The following is a 25,313-nucleotide window of genomic DNA, read 5'->3' on the forward strand; positions in this document are numbered from 1 at the left end:
TTTAAAAACTCAATTGTCGGGGTAACGAGACATTAGGTGAAGGGGTGAAGTTAGGAATCTCCCTCAAAAATGTTTCAAAATGTAAATTTCCGAGTAATTTTTGAAAATTAGGAAACTAAAAACGCATTTTTTCTATTTTTGATGATGTAAGGAGAAATCTCAGATTTTGGGGGCTGGCCCCAAAATGCTTTTTGAAAATAAAACTTATAAACCAAAATATTCTGTCATTTTACATTGAGAAGTTAGAAGAAGAGGGGTGCTCTTCTCTAGCTCTTCAGCGCTACAGCCTAAAAATGCACCTTTAAGTAATGTTTGCTTACATTAAAGGAAATGTGAAGGTGCTTAGAATCCTTCCTTCCTGGAAATATTTTGCCTCTGAGACTCTAAAAATTCGATTTTTAACTATATTTATACATATTTTAGAAAGGGATGGAAGATTCGTTAGCTCCCCCAAAAACCTCCTTTTAAAGCTATCATCACGATATAAACTAGGAAGGGAGGGGGTCCTATCAAAAATCGTTTGTAATTGAAGTTCCAAAAAATTTCATTTAAGTTGCTTTTAAGCGAGTTAAGTGATAAGGGCTGGATAAGCTAGTTTCCGTTGGCATGTTTTCCAAATAAAAGACTTAAAATGCAATTTTTTTGCTACATATCAAGGCATTTGTGAAAACGCATGGGGAAGGGGGGTTCTCCCCCTAGTTTCAAAATTAAAGCCATAAAAACAAAAATTTAGGCTCTCTTTGGTCTTGTGAACAATAGGTTTACTCTGAGAACCGCAGCATTTAGAGATCGTCCAAGTGCCTGTAGTTGGAATTGAGAAATGATGTAAAAGATGGAGAAAAATTTTGGAAATAAAAGTTTTGTTTTGAGGATAGGGACATATTTTATTTCCAATTAAGGCCTATACTTCTTTTTCAGTAAAACACGTGTTAAATTTTGATATCTTCTCATAATTTTTTTTTATTTATTTTTTCTTTAAAAAATTCCTGCAATCACAAGGCTTTTGGACCCGCCATGGCCCCCCTCTAGATCCGCCATGGCCCCCCTCTAGATCCGCCCCTGGCAGAGTGTCAAAATTAGTTTAAAAATAGACTCTGATATAAACCAACTGAAATAAAATAACTGAAAGTTAAAGAAATGAAGTTTGCACAGCAGAAGACAAGGCTTGAATGCTGACTGAAGATAGTTTCAACAGGAATTGTGTATTACAGAACAAGAAAGTATTATAAACACCAGAAAGAATCCCTCTATCCCCCCCCTTTTTTTGTGGAAGGATCATTTTGCAATCCCCCCTCCCCTCTCCTAAAAATTTTCAGATCATCTTCATCCCTTCACCCCCCCCCCCAAATAAATAAATAAAAATGAACATTTTATGCTCTATTTGGCAAGCATTTCTAGAGGTTTAGTTTCCCTCTTCATGTGCTGGTTTTCTTTTCTAAAAACAAGAAGAAAAGAAAACACTATGACTTAAACAAAACAAAAAAAAAAAAAGGATCTTGCAAAAAAAAAATAGTTTCAGTTTTATTCCTTCCAAAAGTCTAGACGCGTTTTGATGCAAGGGCACTTTTCTTTTTGTTCAGTTCATATGTGTTACAAAAGAAGTTCATGTGAGTGTACTGCTTTTGATTATTTTTGGTAGGGGTTTTGGTAACTTAAGGTGCAAAATCCTTTCTTTCAAAAAAATATTGTCGCCCCCATGCCATAAAATTATGAGTCTTTTATTAATTCATTTCTGCCTTTTCTTTAATATTAATAGTAACTATTATTTACTTATTTATTTTGTGTACTCTAAAATTAATATTGCTACAAACAATTATTTTGGCAAATTTTACAAAAACAAAATTTGATTATAACCTCCCCCCCCCTTTTTTTTGGAATTAGTAAGTTATCTTTTGAAACTAAGGGGGGGGGGGGCTGCTTTTGAGATTTTATGGTACTGCTGACTGAACTCCACAAGCAAAAACATGAAACATGTTGAAAAATTGGTCAATCCCAAACCAGTGACAGGTGGAGAAAAAAGCAGTGAGGCAGAACGAACCATTGGATCTCATTCTCAATAGCCACCCCCAGTCTGTTTCATTTTGTTAGCAAAGGGGGTGAAAAGGGTAGCTTACTGTTTCAGATCTGAATTTGTAGTGGATTATTTTAAGTTCACATCCCCAGAGAAAATATTTTCTTTTTTTTCCCTTTCTTCCTTTCCTTTTTTAAAATTTTATTTCTTTTTAATTTATTTTTCTCAATAAAATGAGATTTAGATGATTAATATTTTTATTAATGAGTTATTTTTCAGGAACAAATCGTACTAAGAAAAATTTCATTTCTAGTAGACAGTTCTGCATAAAAAAGTGAACATGTATGAAGCATATTTATTTATTTATTTATTTATTTGCACATAAAATAATAACTATTCAGCACAATAACCCATATTTTGGCAGATATGTGAAACTTGTCCTCCCTGTATCAACTGATCCCATTAAGATCCCAATATGAAACTTGGTGAGATGTGAGAGGATAACACAAAGTAATTTTGTGATTTTTTTCAAAATTTTGAAATTGTCCGTTTTTTAAAAAATTTAAATTTTAAAATTTATTTAAATTTAATTTTAAATTAAAAAATTTTGAATTTTATTAAGTTGCATATCAAATTGAAGCAGATTAAAAGAGCTTTAAAACAAGACCAATATCAGGCTTATATCTTTTATAGTTTCTGAGAAAACAAGGATTAACAGTCTCAAAGTGTAGCATTTTTTAACAAAAATTTGAATAATTAATAACTGCTAAATGAGGAGAAAGAAATTTTTTTTTTAGCGTTTTCATTCATAACTATGTTAAATCTCTTGATGTACCAAGTTTCATCCAGATCTGTGACGTTGCGTCCTAAAATTGCTCCAAATTGTGTTGATTTGACGTGGAATGACTCTGTAGAAGTTTATGAAACACATTTTACAAGTTAATGCAAGAAAAAAAACTTTTATTTTGTAAAGCTAAGAGGCCTGTTACGGAAACACAATAATTGTGATAACTAATCATCCTTTCGAAAGGCTGATTCTCTTATTCTGTTGAAGCCGTCAACTTAGATAAGTCATCCACATGATTTTAATCATATTCTCATTGATTTTGCATGTCAGTGAAACTCAGTACAAAATTGGGAGCCAATGTAATGAAAATCATGTTATTTTACAGAGATAAATTTACAGAGCTAATAAATAGAAACATTAAGAAAAAAAAGGAAAATTGTCTAACGCCCTTCCTTCTAGTTAGTTTCCACTGAAGATTTTGCAAACTGTCAAGATTGCCTATTGAAGTGTGAGCTAATAGGGTTGTGGTCCAGGACGGCTGGATTCAAAGATGGCATAATATTTATTTTTAGTGTATAGAAAAGGGAAAACATTTTAGGTTAATTATACCTCGCTAGTTTTGAAGGAGAGTGCCACAGTTAGTGATGTGGATCGGGTAAATACCCAGTGGGTAGGTTTTTACCCAAGGGGGGAGGGGCCTGGTTAAATACCCAAAAACTGGGTATTTTACAAAAAAATGCAAAAAGTGAATGGGATTTTTTTTAAAAATCTAAATATGAAATAATTGGTAAAACTGATACATAAATATGTAATACACAATTTCTAATATTTTTTACTGAAAGACTTGATGAAATTATGAAAGAAACATATCGTGTGAACCAAAGAACCTTTCATTTCAATGTCATAATTGTAGAAGATGTTTGCTTTTTTTTGTAACCAGTTAAGCTTTTTACTCTTTGTAGAATGGCTTTTTATACCTGAAATTTCACTATCAACATTGATTAGGCATATCTAACGCACTTAATGTGAATATCATATTAGATTGCTGAAGTTGTTTCACACAATAATTCTTTAAATATGAGATCAAAATACAATTTTTGGGCAAAAATTTATTGTTTTGTATATGGTTGGTTATACAAGGTGTATACTGAAAGTAATGCAATGGTTTTTTCAAGGCCGCTTTTATTGGTCGGAGTATAATCAAACTACTTGGTTTAGGTGAGGGGGGACAGTAAGGTTTTCCGGAAAACCAGTCTCGGGGGCTCTCCCAGCTGTGGAAGTGGCCAGACATAAGTTAATGTCAACCTCTGCGCATCGACCGTTTCACGGGAAAAATGGTACACGATTAAGGTTTGTTGCTTAACCAACAAAATCTCTTGAGGAGACTATATGGGGCATTCCAAGGTATTTTTGACATTTATGTAGAGTCCATAACGTGACCTTTTTTGCCATAACTTTTTAATTAACTGTTTGATTAGCATATTATTTTATTTTGATCTTTTCCTACCAACACACCAGCTCATATTAAAATAATTTGCAAATCAAACGGTAAATTAAAAAGTTATGGCAAAAAAAGGTCACGTTACAGACTCTACATAATGTCCAAAATACCGTGGAATGCCCCATATGCAAAATTTTAAGAGGGGGGCTCAGATATTTTCCCCATAATTTAGCAGGATATTTCTTCATAGAAATCGATTTCAGTTCCGATTAGAGTTATTAAAATTTGACATTAATAATAACTTATTCAATTATGGCTGGAAAAGAAATGTTTTTACATTTTTGCTAAGAAAAAAGTACTAAAAGCAATAAAATGCTAATTTCTAAGAGGGGACTAGAGCTCCCACTTGTCCCCCTATATGGGCGCCCATGGTGAGGTTTACAGGTACTCTTCTCTGTCCTATTCAAAAGTTTTAAGGTGGTTAAAGACCTGTAAAGAGGGCCGGGAAGAGATTCAAGATGAACAACGCTCTGGGCAGCCGTCAACCAGCAAAACCAACAACAATGTAGCTCGTGTTCCTCAATTGTTGGGCTTAGACCCTCGATTGACTATCAAGCAGGGTTGGCTTTCTGCCGGCAGAAACTAGTTTTTGCCGTGCCAGTGGCAGAAACTGGTTATAACCGGTAAAAATCGGCAGAAACTGGCAAAAACTTAAAAATGTCTTTAATAACTCAAGTAATTAGGAATGATATTTGTATTGTTAAACCAACTTTGTTGTAGTTTTTTTTTTTTCATGTAGCCGATCAGAAGTATTCAAATCTTCCGCTTTTTTTTTTAAAACTGGGAATCCGATCTAAATTGGAAGACATCATTTCCCATAAGCACAATGTCTCTGATCGAAATTAGCCTAGTTTTCTTGTCTGTCCTTCTTTGAATCAGTTGACCTAATTATTCTGAACGCAATCAATTCCTAAGATCTTTTTTGAAGACCTTGCATGTATCTAATTCTTTTGTTTAAACTGTTATGGTCAGTTACATCTAGATTTCAAACAGGCCACTCTCCATAGCTAGTTAATATGGACACGCATGCAAGCTGTGCGCGGATGCATTTGCTGTAGATATGTGCATCTTGGTTGAAAATTGTTAATAATATCCATATCAAACACAGATCATTTTCAAAATTTGAAGATAAATCAATGAAAAATGTTCATTATTGCTTTTCACATGCTTAAAAGCAAAAGGCATTTTCTTACTAAAGCACTGCATGTTGATTTTCATTCCTGCAGATAATTTTGAGCTATGTACACAAATACTTTATATTTTTATCTTACCATCACATCACTCTCTGATACCCTGCATGAACATGGAATGATTGATAGGATTGAAACATGCGTCAGTCCATGTTTAATTCACAGTTCTGAAATAGTAAGTTCAAAGAGGAAACCTTAATAATTGTTTGAAAAAGACATGAATCCAGTTTCTTAAATTGATTAGTTAGAGAACTGTTCTCTTTTCATGAGAAGTGATAAATGCAAAACTTGTCATCAGAGGAATCTCTCTCTTTTTTTATATAGATTTATTTTTGTGAATAATCATTATTTACTACATCAACAAAGCGTTGAAGAAAGTATATTTTTTCATTTAATCTTTCTCTAATTTATTCAAGGTAAATTTGAAAGATTTAAAAGTCTTGAACAAAAATTTGTTTGCAGTTATTCATTGTTTAAAAATTCAGTATTAAAAAAGTATTCCAAACCCACCACAAAAACTTCGTTGGGGGTGTTGAGGGAAAATTTTCTAATTTTTCCTGTGACATTTTCATAGATTCTGCTTTCATCTGATGGTTTTAGAATACCTTGGGCAAAATTGTACCAACTGATTCATAGTGTTTTGGGACCACCAAATGTAAATAGTGCATTGCCTAAAAAAAGTGGCAAGCAAGTTTGGAGACCTTTGCTTTGAATTATGAGTTTAAAATAAAAGTTCACACACACGTAGAAAATAGTACAAATTGAAGAAAAGTATACTCTACACAAACATTTCCTTCATTTTAATAGAACTGTTTAACTGTTTATTCTGTAATTTAGATTTGTGCTGCATGCATAATTTTTTCTTATTATATTTCAAGCAATTTATGTTATGTGTCAGGCTATTCAGGCAGCAATGTTTTTCTGAATCTGTAACTAAATGAGTTGAAAAAACCTGTGGTTCAGTCATTTCCCAGTTATTTATGTGTGATTTGCTCATTGGTTTTAAATCTATTATCATGTGATAGGTTGATATTTTAATTTATTGCTTAATTATTCACTTACAAAATCTTGATCATTTAAAAATAAATCTTGCCATCCAGCTTTCTAGGATTTTTTTTTTTTTAAAATCAGAAATATATTATCTTAAATCAAGGTTCAGATCAAAGGATGTTGTGAGCTATTTTGCTCTCTCATTTCATTAAAGTAAGTTTTATGTTTTATGTGTTTCAATGTTTGTTTTTATGAAAATATTTACAATTATTGGCTTTTTGTGATGAGTACAAATGTTTTAATTGAACAGGGAAAGGAATGACAACAACTTTGTTTTTTTGACTGAATTAGCATTTTTGTTTTCCTTGTTATGTTAATTAGGTTAAATGTTTAAGTTTGATTAATTTTTTTTAAAGTCTGCACTTGTTGCCAATGTTTGACTTGAATACAATTGTTGGAATAATTTAATAAATCACACACACAATGCTGTTCATTTATGTCATTTTTTTTCAATATTTTTGACCCCCCCCCCTTGTCACAGAGTCAAAGTCACACTCCCCCCCCCCCCCCTTTGTCATGAATTTCGAGACATTTCATTAATGTATTCTTATAAAAATAAAATATGTCATGGTTATCTTCTTATTAACACCTCCCCAACACTTGTCACACTTCACAAACCCCCTCCCTTCAAAGCATGATGTCTTTTGTGGACACCCCCTAAGCCATATTTACCTGCTTTTCATTGTATTTTAAATATTTGATTTGAACCTCATTTAATTTTAATTTATTAGTATGAACTAATATTTTTTTTCTTGAATACATATTTTAAAAACAAAAACAGACTAATATTTATACAGTAGAAGACCGTTATAACGCACACTTTGGGACCAGAACTTTTGCGTTATCCTTTTGCGTTGGCATTATATAGGTCATTTCACAAATTTTGAAACTAATATTAAGAACATATCTGTATATTAAAATATCTGCAATGAGCATTAAAGCACCAACTATACAATTAATCATTTCCAAATAAATATGTTTATCAATCAAAATAAAGTGAATTATCCTGTACTTCTACTAGCTTCATGGTTTGTATAACAGCTGCATTTTAAAGAGCCATCTGGTATTTTCTTTCACTGTCAATACTAATTTTCATTTAAAAGTTTTGAATTAAGATGAAAAGATAAAAAACAGTTTCAAAATTTACTTTGTCTAACAATTTTTATGTTTGCAAGGCAAAACAGGGGGATTTTTTAAACTTCAAAACCTATTGTTTACTTTTGAAAAGTTGTGCGGTTTATAGAGAATTGCGTTAAATAGGTCGGCGTTATAAAGGTATTCTACTGTATTGATGAAGTGTTCTCTCACAACTTTTTTGTTGCTCTTTAGCACTTTTAGCAACAATGAAAAGGCTGCATTGTAGCTTTGAAATGGCTGTTTGCAGCAATTTTCTAACAATTTGTCCTTTATTTACAGTGCCCCCATCTTTTTTTTGAATGGAAAATGAATTTTTTTGAAATAAAAAGAACTCTGAAAAATTAATACCTTTGTACTTAAAAGGAAAAAGCTAAACATTCAAGACACACATAGGTAAAAGGTTATAGGTTTGCAAATTTTGTGCTTTTTAAACGTTGTTGTTAATATGTTTTAAAAGAGTAATTTAAAAGAGTGTTTTAAAAGAGCTAAGAACTTTTTCTTCTTGCCAACAACTTTTGTAGAAACTTTTATCTCTCAAACGAAAAGTGTGTTTGTTAACATTTTAAAATTGTGTGATAATTATTAGATAAACTACTCAGTAATCTGAAATTGGGAGTATTTTATGAATGTGTGTGCTTTCTGGTATTACTTTGTCATTTTCCATTTTTATCTTATTTTTTTTCTCCACGAAAATACACTATGCCTTGTCAATGCAAAGGTCACACGTGACACTGATACTCCACCTTAGATTACATAGCAAACAAGATAACACGTTTTTGAAATCTTATCATGTGGAATGTTTCTCAATTTCCCTTTGTTTTATGTGACTCCTTTTTAATATTGGATCCATTACGCTGCAGATCTATTTTCTGTAGTTGTAGTTGTAAATTTGATTTTGATTTCATTTTGATTAAGGTTATATTACTATTCATGTATTATTGTAGCTATAATTTTTTAATCAATGTAGTAAAATATGTTAAACTGTTAGTTACTCTTGTTCATATTTTGTTTTCACATTATACTTATATTTGATCCTATATTTTTATATAGCAATGGAGAAATTTCTATTTTTTGGAGTCATTCTGATATTTCTGGCCTTCACAACTGCAGTAAGTGCATTATCTAGTAATAATATTTACTAAATTTCTTGTTGTATTCTATTCAACTTTCATGTGTCATTTCAAATGAAGTATTGGACTTTGTTTGAAATGACAGATGAATTTTGTTACTAATTTGATGTTACTAATTTATGTGACTAAAAAACACCATTATCAATTAGAATCTATCATTTTCAAAGTTTATTTTATAAGTTTGTTATTTATGTGTCCATAAATAAAGATTTATGTATTGAAAAAAAAAAGTATTTTTCCTAATAGCAATCTCAGACAAACAGAAAAGTGCATCAGAAACCTGTGACTAAATAAGTTTTCTTAGGCGATTTATACTTCTTTTTTTTTTAGGATTTTAGTTGTATTTATGGAGGGTTGCATTTAATGTTTTCAGGCACTTTTGATTTGCCATTTTCTTTCTTCGAGAATGATTGTTTGGATGTTAAATTTTGTAGTATTTTTTTTTATCTAATTGAAGCCTCATTGTTGAACATGCGTCACTTGACAAAACTTTTATTTTTCGAGGTAGGCCGTGCAAAGCCGGGCAATGCAGCTAGTAATTACAATATAAGTGAAGAATATTGAAAGGACCACACCAAAAGCCCATAGATGCGCAATGCAGCAAAACTAAAAAGCCAAGTTAATATATAAAGTGCACAAGCCAAAAAACAAGTCTTAAGCTTTTTAAAGAAAAATATTGTTTAGAAGAAGGAAAATACAAGCAGCAATTAATAATAGAAAAAGTCGAAAGGTTGAATCCAGACCGCATCAGTTGTGGAGGATTCAATAAATATGGTCAAAAGAACAAAAATTAAACTCCAAACTAAAAGAGTGTTTAAGCTCCAATATATTCAATACAGAGTAACATTCGGCTAAACGCACTACATGTTAAACAATAAACAAGAATCTAAATTAAAAGCAGGGGGTTTCGCCTCTACTAATTAGCCTTACACAGGACAATACCTGCCAATAACTTATATGATCTTACCATGAGATCCGAAAAGAACAAACCGAATCCAGTATTCAGCTGATCGATATTCAGTCCATTTATGAACATTAAAGTCGAAATAAATGAAAACAAATCCGTGTCCAAAAAAATCAGTCCAAATTCCATGCAAATTGTCCGTTTCCCTCATGTATACATTATATATATATACTGTCCACCCCGCTTAATCAAATATTGTAGGTTCCAAGAAATATTATTAAAAGTTTTTGAAATAAGCTAAGTTAACAACAAAATAGTTGAATAATTAGTATATATATTACAAGTACATATGAAAATTATAATAAGTACTTAACTTACCACTTGAGATGAAATCTTTGTTTTGGCACCTTTTTTCAGTATATTATTTTTTGAAAATTTCCATAACAGTGGTTTGCTTGCAATGTCTTTTGGGAACATATTTCTGACTCCCCCCCCCCTTGTCTGCTGTGTTTTACATTTAATATTTATCAATTATTGACTGCGCTATCTTTTTTTTCTTTCTTTTTGTAATGGCAAAGATAAAAGAAACTATAGAATAGTGGAAACGTTTTGATGGAATATGAATATTGTTTTTCTCGCCCGCTGTTGGCGAAAAATATTACTTTATATTTCTATGTCAATAATTGTTCTTTCTTAATTGATTCTAAAAAAATTCAGTAAAAATGTTTGAGAATAATTATCAGAATTATTCGATTATCCGTGGAAATTATAAAGCGGGGATCTTTAACATTGCGTCTATGGGGAAAAATTCGGTTCCAGGAGGTTTTATTCGTATAAGCGAGGTATTTGTTTATCTGTTACCTGATTATGAGTGGCTGACCGTATATATATATATATATATGACCAAGTGGGTAAAAATAGTATGGTTCACATCCAGATGATTGGAATACTTAGATTCCAAAGAATGGAAATGCAGTTGTACTGCCTTATATTTTGCTTAAAGTGATTTTATTTTAAATAATTGTTATTAAGGAATTAAAAATAAGTTCTTGCATTTTTTTTTTAAATCTTAATGGCATAGCATAGAAAACAATTACTGTTAAAACACTAAATAGTCTCAAAATATTGTATAATAATATAACATATAAAGGTGTATTTGTTTAGAATATTTTATAATGTTTTAAGTCTGACTTTTTAGCTCTTTTTTTGGGAGATGGATGGTGATGATTATGTGATTAAAATGTGTAATAACTTGCATACTATTTTCCTTTTTCATTATACTTCAAAGTTAAAATTCAACGCACATTTATGTACCTAGTTGCACATTTCAGAATTTCATAATGATTGATTTGCTCTTAAAGGTTTTCTGGGAACATTTGAAACTAGTTTCATGTACATTACAACCACACAATTTAATATTTCTTCTTTTTTTAAATCTTAGGATGATGGTCATTGTATTATGAGAGGAAATTGTGCTCTTGACGAAGTCTCTCAATTAAACAAGCCATGTGTATATAATGGAACTGCTTTACCTTTGAATGATACTTCTGCTGAAACCTTTTTAGATGATATCTGTCCAACTTTAGTGAAAGGTAATTTGTTGTGGAAGTTTGTATTTTAATTTGTTTCTATAAAATGGAAGCCCAAAGAGAAATAAAACATGTTAGTTAATTCAACCATTTGTTTGCTGATTTCTAAAGTTTTTTCACTTAGAAAAATGTGCTTTTAAAGCTAGCGACATAGTTGCCAATTTTTAGGCATTAAAAATACTGCATTTTGATTCTTATGCTGTTACACTCTAGTCCTGATTTTTTATGCAGTTCAAAATCCGTTCCATAACACTTACTAATTTTTCTACTGCTTAGACATTAATAACTTTGTGTTGACCATTATTTTCAACCTTCCCACATTTTATTTTTTGCTAAAGCTTTGCCTGCTTATCTTTTTGCTCTGCCCATTTGCAGTTTCATCCAAGTTAATTCAAACTTGCACCATTTGTAAAATGTAGACTTAATTTCATATCTCAAATATATATGACTTAGTAATGAAATCCATAATTTAGAATTGCACAGGTTTTTCTATGAATCATTACAATGCTAGAACTAAGGGGGAGCAAGCTGGAACCTTTATCCCTGACCAAGGATGGGCTTTTGGTATCAAAAAGTAGTTTTCGACATGACAAGGGAAAAATACTGGTTTAAACTCCAGTGGCAACCCTCTGGACACCACTCCACTCCTCTTTTTTAATGGTTATTTTACCAATTTTATTTTCCAATTTAGCATCATAACTATTAATTGTAAAAATAGCAGAAATGTCAAAATTTTCAGAACATAATTATTTGTTTTACTTTGTATAGCTGCTTACAAAACATGGTTTAGCACAAGTAATAAATTTTAGTTTAAGTATTCAATGTTACCAAGTGTAAGTGACATCACAAAATATTTTGGGGTAACTAATAAAAGTGTAATTTATGTCTAAGTGTTTCTCTGAAGAAATTTTTTGTGTACGAAATTCATCAAAATCTTAAGAAAAACTTTAGTTAAATTGTCATACTTTCATCAGTTTTCACTTATCTGCTTCAATAGCTTCAAAACCAGCCCTAACAAAATGTTGTATATTTTGTTCCTTTTTTTTTTCATTTTTTGCTGCCGCTAACAGTCCCATGGCTTTTAGTAGCCTTTTTTTGTCCCCCCTCTCACTTAAAAGCCCCAATTGCCGCCAATAAAACTGTCAACCCTGTCCTCTGTCAAAAACCCTGAGGGGTTAATAAGAGCTTGCTAAAGAAACATAAAATATGAACTAGTAACAATTGTCATGCATTACGATACAATTTAATTCTTTTATGGGTAAATAGCAATCCTTGTAATTAGTGAAATTTAAGGTAAAATGATAGGGTTCATATTTCTGATTTATGTTAAATTTATATGCACATGCAGTTCATGGTTTTTTACCCTTAATATTGAAAAACTCCAGTTAGTATGCATGGAAGGTCACTGTGACCTCCCCAAAATGCCCTTGTTTGGGAAATTTTGTCTGATGATTTGGTAAATTGTCATCACTAGGTTTATTTTTATTATGTTTAAAGAAGCAATTCCTAATTATTCTGTAAGTTTTTGGATTGTTTTCTACCTGAGACTTTTTTTTATGCGGTCACTATCCACTGCATAAAAAAAAATATTTTTAATTTGTGTTGCAAAAACAACTTTTTATACTTACTCGAACTTTTTATAGTTACTCGTGCAGTTTCAAACGACTTATTTTAACGTAATTTTTTTATGCGGTCCCTATCTAACTCAGAAAAACAGGTTGAGTGAGAAACGATAGTGATTAATTTTTATTATTAAATTTTACATATCATCGCCTCAGAGCAACAGTAAGATATCTAATCCCGGAAATAGCACTAAGATATCTTACTGTTGCTCTAAGGGGACGATATGTAATTGTTTTTTGACAGTATTAGACATTTTTGACTATTTAGGTTTTTGATGTGATAGTTTAAAGTATGGTTTAAACTGGTCAAGAACTGTAACTTGTTTAACACCTGCCAACCCTGACAACTTCTGAAGGAGGCAAATCTTCCCATTTCGGTTTTTATTATTAATATTATTATTATTTTTTTTGTTGTTGTTAAAACTAGATATAGAAACGTGACGGAAGATTGGGTAAGGGTGGCAGTTTCAAGTTTTTGGCCAAGGTTCAAAAAAACATAGATCCAGCACTGAGTCTTTATATAGATTCAAAGTTAACTTCATATGCATGAATGTGACCATAAATGTGTTTTCTCGCTATTTTTTTCAGGTTTTTGACGGCTGACTGTTTTTTACAGTTTGAACTATGATCAAAATCTCTTAGTCAAAAATGCGATACTGTCTAAAACCAATTTTATGCACAAAATTTAGTTTATAAGAAAAATTTATTGAATAATACTATTATTAAATTTTAAATATGCTGAAAACAAAATATTACATCAAGTGATCTGTTGAATGAATTTAAAATTGAAATAGTGAAATATATTCAACCTTATATCATCTTTATGCTGCTAGCACATAATGCACATTCAAAGTAAAATGGTCTTTCTGATAGTTTCTGAAAATTTCAGTCTTCTGAAAATTTTACTTTTGTCCACTATCAACCCTGCCCTACGTTTAATTCATGAAACAAAAACCAAAACAGTGTAGAACCTGTACTGTGTAATTGAAGGAATTAGTGTATATATAGTGAACAATATTTGCGGACATTGTAATTTACAACTATAGTTCTTTCGTTTAAGTAGAATTATGTCCCATTGATGCTTTATTTTTGTTTTGTTTTCAGGAGAAAATGGTTCGGTGTGCTGTGATGCTTCACAGTTGAGTGTTTTACAGGATAATATTGGTGCCCTGTCTGCTATTTTCGGACGTTGTCCTTCATGTTTCCATAATTTAGCCACATACTTTTGTCATTTGGTTTGTTCCCCAAATCAGAGCTTGTATGCCAAAGTTAGTATTGAGTTTCCATTTTTAGAAGCATTTAGATCATTTTATTTCATCATTGAATTTTTTATGTTTTCATTTCAATCTTGATGTTCTACCTTATGTGTTCTGAACTTATGATACTATTTTTTTATTAGAACTTTAAAAAAAAAGTAACTAAAGTTTGTTTTGCTATTACTGTAAAATAACTTATTGTCTCAAAAATGAAGATATCATTTGTTGAGCTGAAAATTTCAAAAATTGTATGTGAATAGAACTGAAAGTCGAAAAATCCGCCGTTAAAAAATATTTTGCCCGACTGAAATTTTTGCAATTGCAATGGGATTATAAAAATTGCAAAAAAAAAAAAAAAAAGCCTCATGAAAATAAAGGCTTTGGTAGCTCTTCCTACTACCAATTTAGGTGCCTGTTTAAATTAATTCTATCTTAAATTTATTAACCCTGATACACAAAGGAAGGGGGTTATAAGTTTGATGTGTCTGTGTATCTGTCTGTGGCACTCTAGCGCCTAAACAGATGGAACGATTTTGAAAAAAAAAAATTTTCTGAAGGAGAGTTGATCGAGAGTGTTCTTAGCTAGGTTGCATCTTCGGATGACATTAATTAACGAAGATGTTAATTAAAAACCTCTAAAAGGTTTTTGCGATTTTTGCAATGAAAACATAGTTAGGAATTTTAAAATTTAATACCAAAATAAAGATTTTTTTTTGCATCTGATGGAATGTGTTCGGAACTTCCATGTTTTCATAGAAATCGAATTATAACGATTTTTTAAAGCAGATTTTAATAATGGTTAAGCCTTTAGTCACACGATTGATAATCGAATTCATTATTGGCCAACAAGGAAATAAACACGGTGATTTAAAATTTTGCCAATTTCTATTCAAAAGCAAACAAAATACTTTACATTGATTTTTAATAACATAAGGCTTTTAAAAGGCTTTTCAATTTTCCCTCTTGATTCTACAGTTGCGACTCAGTCAGGGTTTTTAAAAATTTTTAATTTTATCGCTGCTTGTATTCATAATTTGCATGTAAATATTATACTTCCCAACTTTTAACCATTAGGCGTTATATTTTTGTAATATTAGGGAAATTTTTGTGTAAAAAGAAATATCGAAAATTTGTGCTTTACTCAAACGCAAGGATTGCTTTCAACCTCCCTTAAAGTTTTTAAAGTTGTGGGGAAAACCTGGAAAATAGGGTAACTTAAAACAAACACTACAACTTAAAACAAATGCTATTCGTGACTAACAAACTGGAGAATACCTCTTCTACTCATGTGCTTAAAACGCACTAAAGTTCAATCGAAAGTTTTCTTGGAAAATGAATCTGTGTGAACACGAAGAACAGCTTCATTACTTTTAAATGAGAAAATTAGTTTTGATGATTTTTTATTATAATTTAATGTTTTTGAAGTTAAGGAATGTCCAGATCTTTGGGAAGTTCTGTCACAGTGAAGCTGTGGAAAATTAAATGGAATTGCATTATTAAGGATTTACTTCCAATTCTTTGATTAGCCTGACCAGGAAACATCACGAGTTCAGTAATCATGAAAAAAGTTAAAAATGGTCGCATTCGAAAGAGTATCTTAAGAAAAAAATTTGACCCAAATATTGTGTGCCCTCGTCCTTTTGTTTTTGAGATATGGGGGGTCAAAGTCTGTCGAAATCTTACGAAAATTCGCCAAATTTAAAGACTTGGCAAGAAATGGAAAATACCACGTGATTTCATCGCCTGCGTCTAGCAAGACTCTCATTTCCATTTCTGGTCATCTGCAAAGCGCGTAAACGATGTTTCGAATTAACCCTTTACTTGTGTGGGTAAAATTAAAAAGTAACTATGAAGCCTGTGAAATGGAAACTAGAGAGCTTTATCCAGAGGAGCTACAACTTTATAACGAAATTGAACGTAGGATTTAACTTTGTAATCGTGATAATAATGCATTTCAGAATTTAAGTGCATTTCAAGTGTGTTTTACTTAACTAATTTAAGTTTGTACTCTTGTAATGAAATGTGTTGTAAGTAATTAATAAATATGTACGAGAATTAATATGAATAAGTAAAAAAAACATGCTTATTAAAGCTTATATATTAAAAATAAAATGGATAGTTTTTGATGTTGAAAGAACATGAGCATGGATTGTAGTATCCCAGCTCTTATTTATTTTTTCAAAAGTTATTATCATTCATGAAGTTTTATTGTCTGACCACTGCTAGCGAAAATGTTTAATTTAAAATCAAGGGAATTCAAATTCGAGCAAAATAAAAATTAATACAGTTTTTTTTTTATTTGACTTGTTAGAGGGTTTACACATAACTTGAAAACGATACACATAACGAAAAACACACTGAAAATAACTGACAAAAATTGTTTTTTTTTTAAATTTGAGAACATGGTTTGAAATCTTTAAAAATGTCTTTTTCTTCGTATTTAGATACTGTTGAAGACTTCAGATTTACGACTTTTCAAAAAAAAAAAAAAAAGACTTTAAAGTGTGTTTACCGTTTCTCTACGGATATCATATTTTTTTCAAAACAGTTTCATCATCGAATAAACTCTTTCAGTGGAAATATTTCACCCGCAGAAGCATAAAAGTTTTAAACATCAGTTTTTTAACAGTCTTAAGAATAACAAAAAATTCCATTGTTTTTACAATAAAATAAAACAAATATTTCGGGCTGTGGCGTTTTCCCCTATACAGTTGAACGTTAATATCCCGGAACACAAGCCCCTAAAAATTTCAATGCCGCAGTCTGTGCCACGACACCCCGCGCCATGGTAGTCACCCCAAGTAAAGAATTAATGCGATATTTCTCACCCGCTTTGGTGGTGACCAAATATGGAAGTGAAATGTCTTGTCAGATGCAGATGTTGAATTCGCGCCGTACCTTCTATTTCTGAACAAAACTCGCTAAATTTGGCGACTTTACTAAAAATTTCGGCAATTTTTAAGACATCATATTTCGATAACGTGGTCACGAGGGCACGTAGTTTCAGTGCCATAAACATGTTTTCCAATGCTCTTTCAAATGCCACCAATTTGGAATTTTTTTGAATTTCCTTGATCGTGATGTTTCCTGGTGAGAAGAAACAGAATACTTTTGGTGGAGTCTTAATAAATTCCAATTTCAAATGATTTACTTTAGTATACTTAACATGTTTGGAATATTGCGAAGCTTTATAGAAACAGTAGAATGTGCAAGAAAAGTATAGAGTTAAGCAAATGCAAAACAAATGTTAATTTTGCTTCTGTTACCTATGCTAGCCTTGCTTAGTTTGCCTCATTTTTAGAAAGCTGGGTACTTTAAGGGCAATGTAGGGACCATCATCTTGTGCAATTATATTTGGCTAAACCAAACTTGAAGTGGCAATAGGAATCTCTTGGAGACCTACAGCTTCAAGTGGGATCCAAACCACTAGAACATTATTAGAAGAATTGCTAAACCCACCAATAACATCTATGCTTCTACCAGTCATAAAATCTAGATCTACAGTGTTGCTGCTTTGTTTTCTGCCACAAATACATGCCACTTGATGGCCAATATCAGAAATAAAATCAGAAAAAGTGTTACAAAATACTACTCATACATATTGCGTTCATGCATGATAAAAATGGGGCTACAGTTATATAGGGTCTTCTGCAATCTTTTACACGCTCAGGCTTCAAAATGCAACATTAAATTTTTCTATGGCTAGTTTATTATGCTTTTAATACTTCATAATAAATATATTTATGGAAGCACTGTTTTATATAAAAAATAAATAAATAAATAAACGATCTGGAGCAATGATAGAAATTTTAGAAATTAATCCTGTATTAAGCCTGCATAAAAAAATAAGTTTATCCCCTTCTTGAGCGCTTCATTGCACAAATTTTGTATTTTAATGGAAAGGGGATTAAAAAAATAGATTTTGTTTTTTTCTCTGTTGAAATATGTAAGGTTTTTGATGTAAAGATTGAACTTTTTGACCTAAAAAATAAATTAGATTTTACTTTTGTAATCATAGTCTAAATTGTCAAATAAGAGTGCTGTTGATGCAACCTTATGTGCAAGATGTACATTGTTAAATAAACAATTAAGTCTAAAAGTTAAGCTTCAGTAAAGCGTAAAACCACAAACATATTGCATGCTTGTAGTATGATTTTTTTTCTTGCATTTAAGAGAGGATTTTATGTAACTAGAAAATCTTTTGCAGAAAGTTACCGCCCTAATAAAGGGCTGAGGCAGAACTATATAAAATTCACCGCCAGCTCAGTTATTTATTCTAAGACTGCAGTTTCATGCTTTTTAGCACTCATCAGCCTGGAATGGTAAGTAACTGAGCTGGAGGCGGAAAACCTCTTAAAGGAGCCAAGAGAGCCAAACAAATTGGTAGCTAATGTAGAATTAGCACACCACTGACTGTGGAATAACTGAGCAGACTGTGTATTTTATGTAGAAAATGTGTACTTTAGTATCTTTTATTTCATAATCCATGATTCAGTGCAAGGTTTATAAGAGCCATGCAGGTGCCATTCCTAACAATGAAAGTGTTTGAAGAAAAGATTAGTTAATTATTGCAATGTGAAGACAGCATGTAGGTAAAGATAATAAAATAATTTCTTTTATAACTGTAATTCAACAAAATGAGCAGGCTGACTCTGTCATCAGAAGTCCTACATAATATATTTCATATTTTTATTATGTTTTATGCAGAGAATAGGAAAAATATTGCAAACTTCTGAATCATCAAATAACTGGTAAATGATAAAACCAGCGTTATTAAGGCATATATATCCAAAAATATTGCATTTGCATGTTTCAGGATTACAAGAAACCTTTTTCATTGTTTAGCAGTGGAAGATCAAAACTTTCTCTGCATTGAAAAATCAGGTTCCTTGCAACCAGAGGTGAAAGTTTTGTTTTTTGTCAGTATTAAATTATCTTATTTAAGAAAAAAGTTATACTCGTTGCCTAGTGATGAAAAACCAATTATTAATCTTAAATAAAGTGAGAATTTTTTGTAACTTTGTCTTTATCTATTGTGCAGTGTGTTTATTTAAATAAATTATTTTTCGTTATTTTTTTCTATAAAATAAAGTTTTATGTATGAAGTTCCATATTCAGTCCCCTGAAACTTATGTCTGCAATAATTGTGCAAATATTTATTTTAGTAACCCTGTTTAACCAGTTAGTTTTCCTGGATGGAAGTAAATAATTTTACTCCTCCTCTAAAAGATCTTAAATTGTAAATTTCTTTCAATCATTAAATAAAAGATCTGGTTTGAATATATACTATTTCAATATATCATCGCCTCAGAGCAACAATAGGATATCTTAGTGTTATTTCTGTGATTAGTCACTCTGAGGCGACGATGTTTAATTTTGTTCCTTTATTGATTCGCCAAACTTGCATTTTTTAAATCTCACCCAATAATATCTTTTTTTTTTAAACTTAGGTCAGTAACTATACGACTTCAAAGGATGTTCAATCTGTAAATATGTTAGATTTCTACATGAATGAAGATTTTGCTACAGGCATGTTTGACTCTTGTAAAAATGTGCAGCTTGGATTCTTACCCAGTGTTGCTATCGGTGCCATATGTGGTGGTCATTCGGATGACTGCACTCCTCATCAAGTGTTCTATTTTTTCGGCAGCAGCCCCCCAGCCCCCTACAGAATCAATTTCTTCTTTGAAACTGCAAGTAATGTCACAGTCAATGATACCATATTTTATCCAATGAATGAAACGACTATTCCATGTTCTCAAGCTGTCTCTCCTGGCGGTGATTCTTGTTCCTGTGTTGATTGTCCTTGCCACCCTAAGCCACCTGCTGTACCTGATGCACATGAGCGGAAGTTCATCAATTTGCCATTTATGGAAGGAGTCATGCTCGTTGTGTATCTTGTGTTGACTGCCATAATTGTCGCCGTATTTGTCGTCGTACAGTCTCGGAAGAAAGACGATGGTATGTTGTTTGATTCTTCATTTCTTTGTTTAGTTGCGTTTCAAATACTGATCGCTAATTCATTAGATGGAAGCATTAAGTATAAACTTATTAAAAATATTTCATACGGTCAAACTCTCTTGTAACGAGCCCTGTTTTTATGAGAACCCAGATTTAACAAGGAAATCCGGGAGATTTGGTTATATAGAACAATGTTAAGTCTGTGGGAGCATAATTCGCTTTTAAGGAGCAATATTTTTGTGATTCATAACATTCCTACTGACTTTCAGCTCAGTTTATCCTTTCTTGGAGAATTTTTTTTAATTTTCTGAAGTCAACCGAAAGTCAGTGATGAGTCATGCATCCTGAGAACAAATGATGACGGTTCTTTAAAAAAAAAAATTGTGGAGTAGAGAAGCATTTGAATAATAAATATTTGTTTGACGCTAAAATGTTATCACTTTCGAGGTATACTTCTGAGGATTTTGTAGTTTAGATTCAAGCAAATGCAGATGAAAAAAAGAATAATGAAAGCGACGATGATAATGACAAAATAAGAATTTAAAACTGAACCATCTGCAATGTCAATGGCTTTTGATGAGTAGAAAAACTTTAACCTTTTTTCGAAATCAGAGGTGCAAGTGTCGATTTTTTTCTTTTGCACAAGAAAGATATTATGTGACAATAAGGCAGTTCAGGACAAATTAACCAGAAATAATAACAATGATAATAATAATCAAGTGTGTATGAATTTTCATGATTTTTCATAAACTCAGTTTTTACGTGCACTCGGTTATAACGAACAAAATATTGCAGTCCCTTCAGGCTCGTTATAAAGGAGTTTGACTGTATTAAACTTTTTATGAAAATAACATTAAACTTCTGTTAGTAGTTTCTCAAAGTAAAAGTCGTAATTAAAGACCTCAAAAGCTTTTGAACTTTTTAAAAAAATAAGACAAAATTAGCAATTTCTGCCAATTGCATATAATATTCAAGGTTTTGTTGTTCAGTGCAAAACTACTGCAAAGATCTTGTGATTATCTTGCTGAGGAAACAGATATTGCTAATAGCAATATTAATGAGATATCTGTAATGAATTTTGATATATTTTGTTAATTAAAAATATTTACTTAGAAAAGTATATTATAACTAGTGTGTCCCCTTACAAGGTTGCCTAGCAATATTTACAAAGAAAAGGAAAACTAGTACTACTGTTACGGAAAGTAAGTGTTCTACTTTTTCTTCATGCAGTAGTTTGCCCATGCTAAGAAAGTAATCTTTTTCCACATCCTGGTGAGCATTTGATGCAAAAATTTAACTCCCTCAAAGGCTATGCTTTCTTTAGAGTCTCATTAGAAAAATTGTTAGTTGCTACTTGTTTGATTTATATGTATCTAGTTAGAACTGTTAATTTATTTTGTGAATATTTAGTTGCAAGAAAAATGTTTAAAATATATCCTTAACATGATGTTAGAAGTTCTATTGCCTATAGATGATCAAAATTATTTGCTTAATGTTTCAATTATTTTCCTTTGGAAACCCTTTTTTATTCAGCTAGTTTTTATCTATTTTATGATGAAAAGAAAGTACTAACATTAAGGTTTTTTGAAATAAATATTGTACAAAGATTGTGTTTTACAAGTTTTAAGCTGTACAAGTACGAAAAAAATGACCAGCAAAGCAACTGTCGAACTAGACTGGTCATAGTCGATTTTTTAATTAAAACTGAAAATTGAGTGAGGCTATTCACTCAAATGTATTAACTGACATGGTTCCATTTCCTTCCTGCAAAATACTCCAAATACCTGCAAAAGCCGTTGAAGTTGCATTTTTTCCTAATGTCAAGCAAAATGTTGTTTAGTAGCAACCTCTCGAACTAATAGTAGCGCTTAAGATGTACAAGTTGTTCTTTAGATAAGCTATAGCACGAACTTTTGTTTTCAGGTGTATAAATTTCACTTAACCCTTTCTGATTTTTAACCACTACTTATGTAAATTTATCTGACATCCAGATATTTAATTTTTTTTATAGGACGGTTTCCAAAGCACTGTCTTTAATGATAACTTTTTCTTCTCACCAAAACACGTGAAGGTTAGCCTAACTGAACCAAAACCATAAACTTCTACTTTTTCACTAATAGAACCAACTATCATTTTCAAAGGTTGAAAATTTTCTAGAAACAACTTTTCAGCAATAAAATGATGGGACACTCTGGAATCTGACAATTTTTTTATGATACCTAATTTCTGCATCACATGTATTTACTGGAATTTTAACATAGAAAGCGTCCGATTTTGATGAAAAATTCTTATTAATAGAGTCATTTTTCTTCAGAATAACAATTCGGCCACACATGTGAAACATTTCATAGTTTTCCTTCTTTCAAGTGATTGTGATTTATTCATATATTTAGGTCTAACATTTTTATCTGTGCTTCTAAACCCTTTAGCTACCACACTAGTAGAATTACTTTGACTAAGACCTTTGCGTTTTAATCTGTCATATTCAAACAATTTTTATGCACTATGTTAACATAGTTTGTTAACGAGAGGCAATAAAATGTGAATTGGAGAAGTGATAAACGAATATTTGTCTATATCTGAAACGGGCATATAAAGCCCAGGCTATGGCCATGTGACGTATATTCAATACATTGCTGTAAAAAAGATGGAATGCATGCATTACAATAAATATCAGACCAAATAATGAGGAGCAAAGGATTGACTTACCGCACTTCTTTTTGTTGCATATTTTAGATTGTATCCATTTGAACTTTTAAACAGGGGTGCACCCGGACTATTATGAGGCTATAAACAACATACTGAACTATAAATAATTGATATATCGAATATGGAGATGAACTTTCACATTAAAAACAGTTTGCTGAACAGAGTGTTCCACGTACAAAAAAAAAAATGGCATGGTTGTATCGTTCATATGATATGCTCCTAGCAAGGTTTTTTTTTCGATGAAACAAAACGGAGAACGTCAGTACCTTTATCTGATGATCACTGTCGCAAATTCGGGGAGTTCACCAAAACTGAATAATTGCGAATATTATCGCTATGCGGACGCCAGGAGATAGCTATTGTCATCGTACAGGTAGCCATTTTCCTTGTACAGAGTGCTCAACTTCAATCTTTCATCATTGTTCTTCTAGAACACATCTCCAACATTTCCTTTTCTTAGTATTCTTGACTATATCCATATCGTGTAGAACTTTACGTAGTTGCCATTAATCTAAACGACAAACACTTTTTTTTTTCTTTTCTTCCAAGCAGCAAAGCTACTTTCGAAAATCACACACACCAACATCTTTTCTAAGCAAACACCGCTTCAGGCTTCAGGCAAAAAAAAAGAAAGAAGATAATTATTTTCGATCTCCTTCGCGAAAAAGGCAGGTACGCTTCTTATTGGTCCGTGACGTAGTGAAAACCTAGGCAGATGAGCGGACAGAGACGTGCTGACCTCTGGTGACAACAATACGTAACATATAGCTTTTTTTTACACACTGTATCCGATCTAAAATCTCTGTCAATTAGTTGATACAATTATTGAACTAGCATCTCAATTCCAAAGGAAGCTGCATTAACTTATGGTAAGCATATTCTACATCAATTATTTTCCTGGCATATTCTAGTCTATCCTTAGCCTGCTTCAATTTCCCAAGTACTGCCATTGATTCAGGGGCTTGGTATTTAATGTGTAAAAATACTGTTCTAAGTGTAGCAAATCTTGGAAGTTGGTGCATACACATTTTTCAGTCTGCCAAATGTCTTTAGGGTCTTTTTTCCAATAATTATTGTCTGCTGTTCTAACTCGATACCCAATACAACTGTAGATATTGCCATTTTGCTTACATCTATGGAATTCTAAAAAAGATTTTTTGTCTGCAGTGTCATTGAAATTTTTTTCAGTGCCATCTATAAAGCCAAATAAAACTTGAAGACACAAAAACATTTTCATATTAAATTTTCACCGCCTTCAATTATCAGCATTTTGTTTAAAAAAACAGTTTAAGTAAAGTTCATTAGCTATCATATTTCTATAGAATATTATTAATTTTTACAAGAAATGTAATCTGTCTCTGTAACTCTAAATTGACTCTGTAATTCTGAAAGATATTGAGAAAAAGGAACATGAACATGTAAAATTCATGTTTTGAGAAAAATGCATTCAAGGATTTCTTTCATATTTTTGATAGTGATTAAGAAGCTTATCTCAAAAACAACTTGTTTTGTAAGAAAGGCTATCACCTTCCATCTCGTAAGATGTTTAAAGTTTCCCTTTGCAGTTTTATTTGTTTTTCTGATAATTTTTTGGATAATAGAGAACAACCCTTTGGTTGTTATTTAATGGTCATAGAACCATTATCTGGTAACAACCTATGGGATAACTATAATCATCTATTGATGTATACCTTTGACAGTATTTAAACATTTCTTTGTGCAGTTTACTTCCTTCATGCAAGGTGACTTAGTGTTTGACTTGGCACATGGACCATGAATCATGTGTTTCAACACTGCTTCATGCTATATTGGATCCACACCCACAGATGATAATTCTGCAAAAATCACACTATCTATATAATGATGATGGACTTGATTTTGTGACCACTACAGAAGATGGATATAAGGCACACCATGGTTCTGCCATTCAATTTTGAACATATGGTATAGAGCTGTTCCAAATACACCAATTATTAAACATATCAGTGACTGGATTTTTAATGAAACATTGTTGACAATATCATACTGATCTTACAGTGGTTTGCTTAAAAGAGGTTGTTTTATCATAGCACATCTAGGACTACTCCTTTATATATGATAAATAAAATCAGGTTTGCTGTCATTTCTGACATCAATCTTGCCCTATTAATTTTTTTCTCTTTCTGGGGATTTTAGACCTCCTGTTATCTTTAATTACCAAGCGCAAGTTCAATATATTTATATTTAATGAAAGCTAATACAGTTTACAATATGATGAATACATTTATAATTGATATACATTATGAAATAAAATATATATTGATAAATAATCGCCTACTTTTGGTCATGTGTAGAAGCTCGTTGCATTGATGGCTGAGCGGAGAGAATTGCACAGTTCGTTTTCATGACAATTTATTTATATAAAGTTTTTTTTTTAAACCGCTTATGGCAACATCTAGTCAGCTGTAAAATGGGTAAAGTGAATTA

At 31.5% G+C, this 25,313-nt stretch overlaps 1 protein-coding gene across 1 annotated transcript in view; it reads left to right on the forward strand.

Moving 5' to 3' along the window:
* The window catches only part of LOC129229258 (NPC intracellular cholesterol transporter 1-like), a 117,421-nt gene that overhangs the window by 11,769 nt on the left and 80,339 nt on the right, over positions 1 to 25,313 (forward strand). Inside the window, exons 2-5 of the mRNA XM_054863528.1 lie at positions 8,727 to 8,785; positions 11,152 to 11,302; positions 14,026 to 14,189; positions 19,628 to 20,138. Of these exons, the coding sequence (XP_054719503.1) occupies positions 8,729 to 8,785; positions 11,152 to 11,302; positions 14,026 to 14,189; positions 19,628 to 20,138 (883 nt within the window). The 5' untranslated portion in view covers positions 8,727 to 8,728. The remainder of the gene's footprint in view (positions 1 to 8,726; positions 8,786 to 11,151; positions 11,303 to 14,025; positions 14,190 to 19,627; positions 20,139 to 25,313) is intronic.

Source organism: Uloborus diversus, chromosome 9 (assembly GCF_026930045.1).
Source record: "Uloborus diversus isolate 005 chromosome 9, Udiv.v.3.1, whole genome shotgun sequence".
Taxonomy (NCBI): Eukaryota; Metazoa; Arthropoda; class Arachnida; order Araneae; family Uloboridae; genus Uloborus; species Uloborus diversus.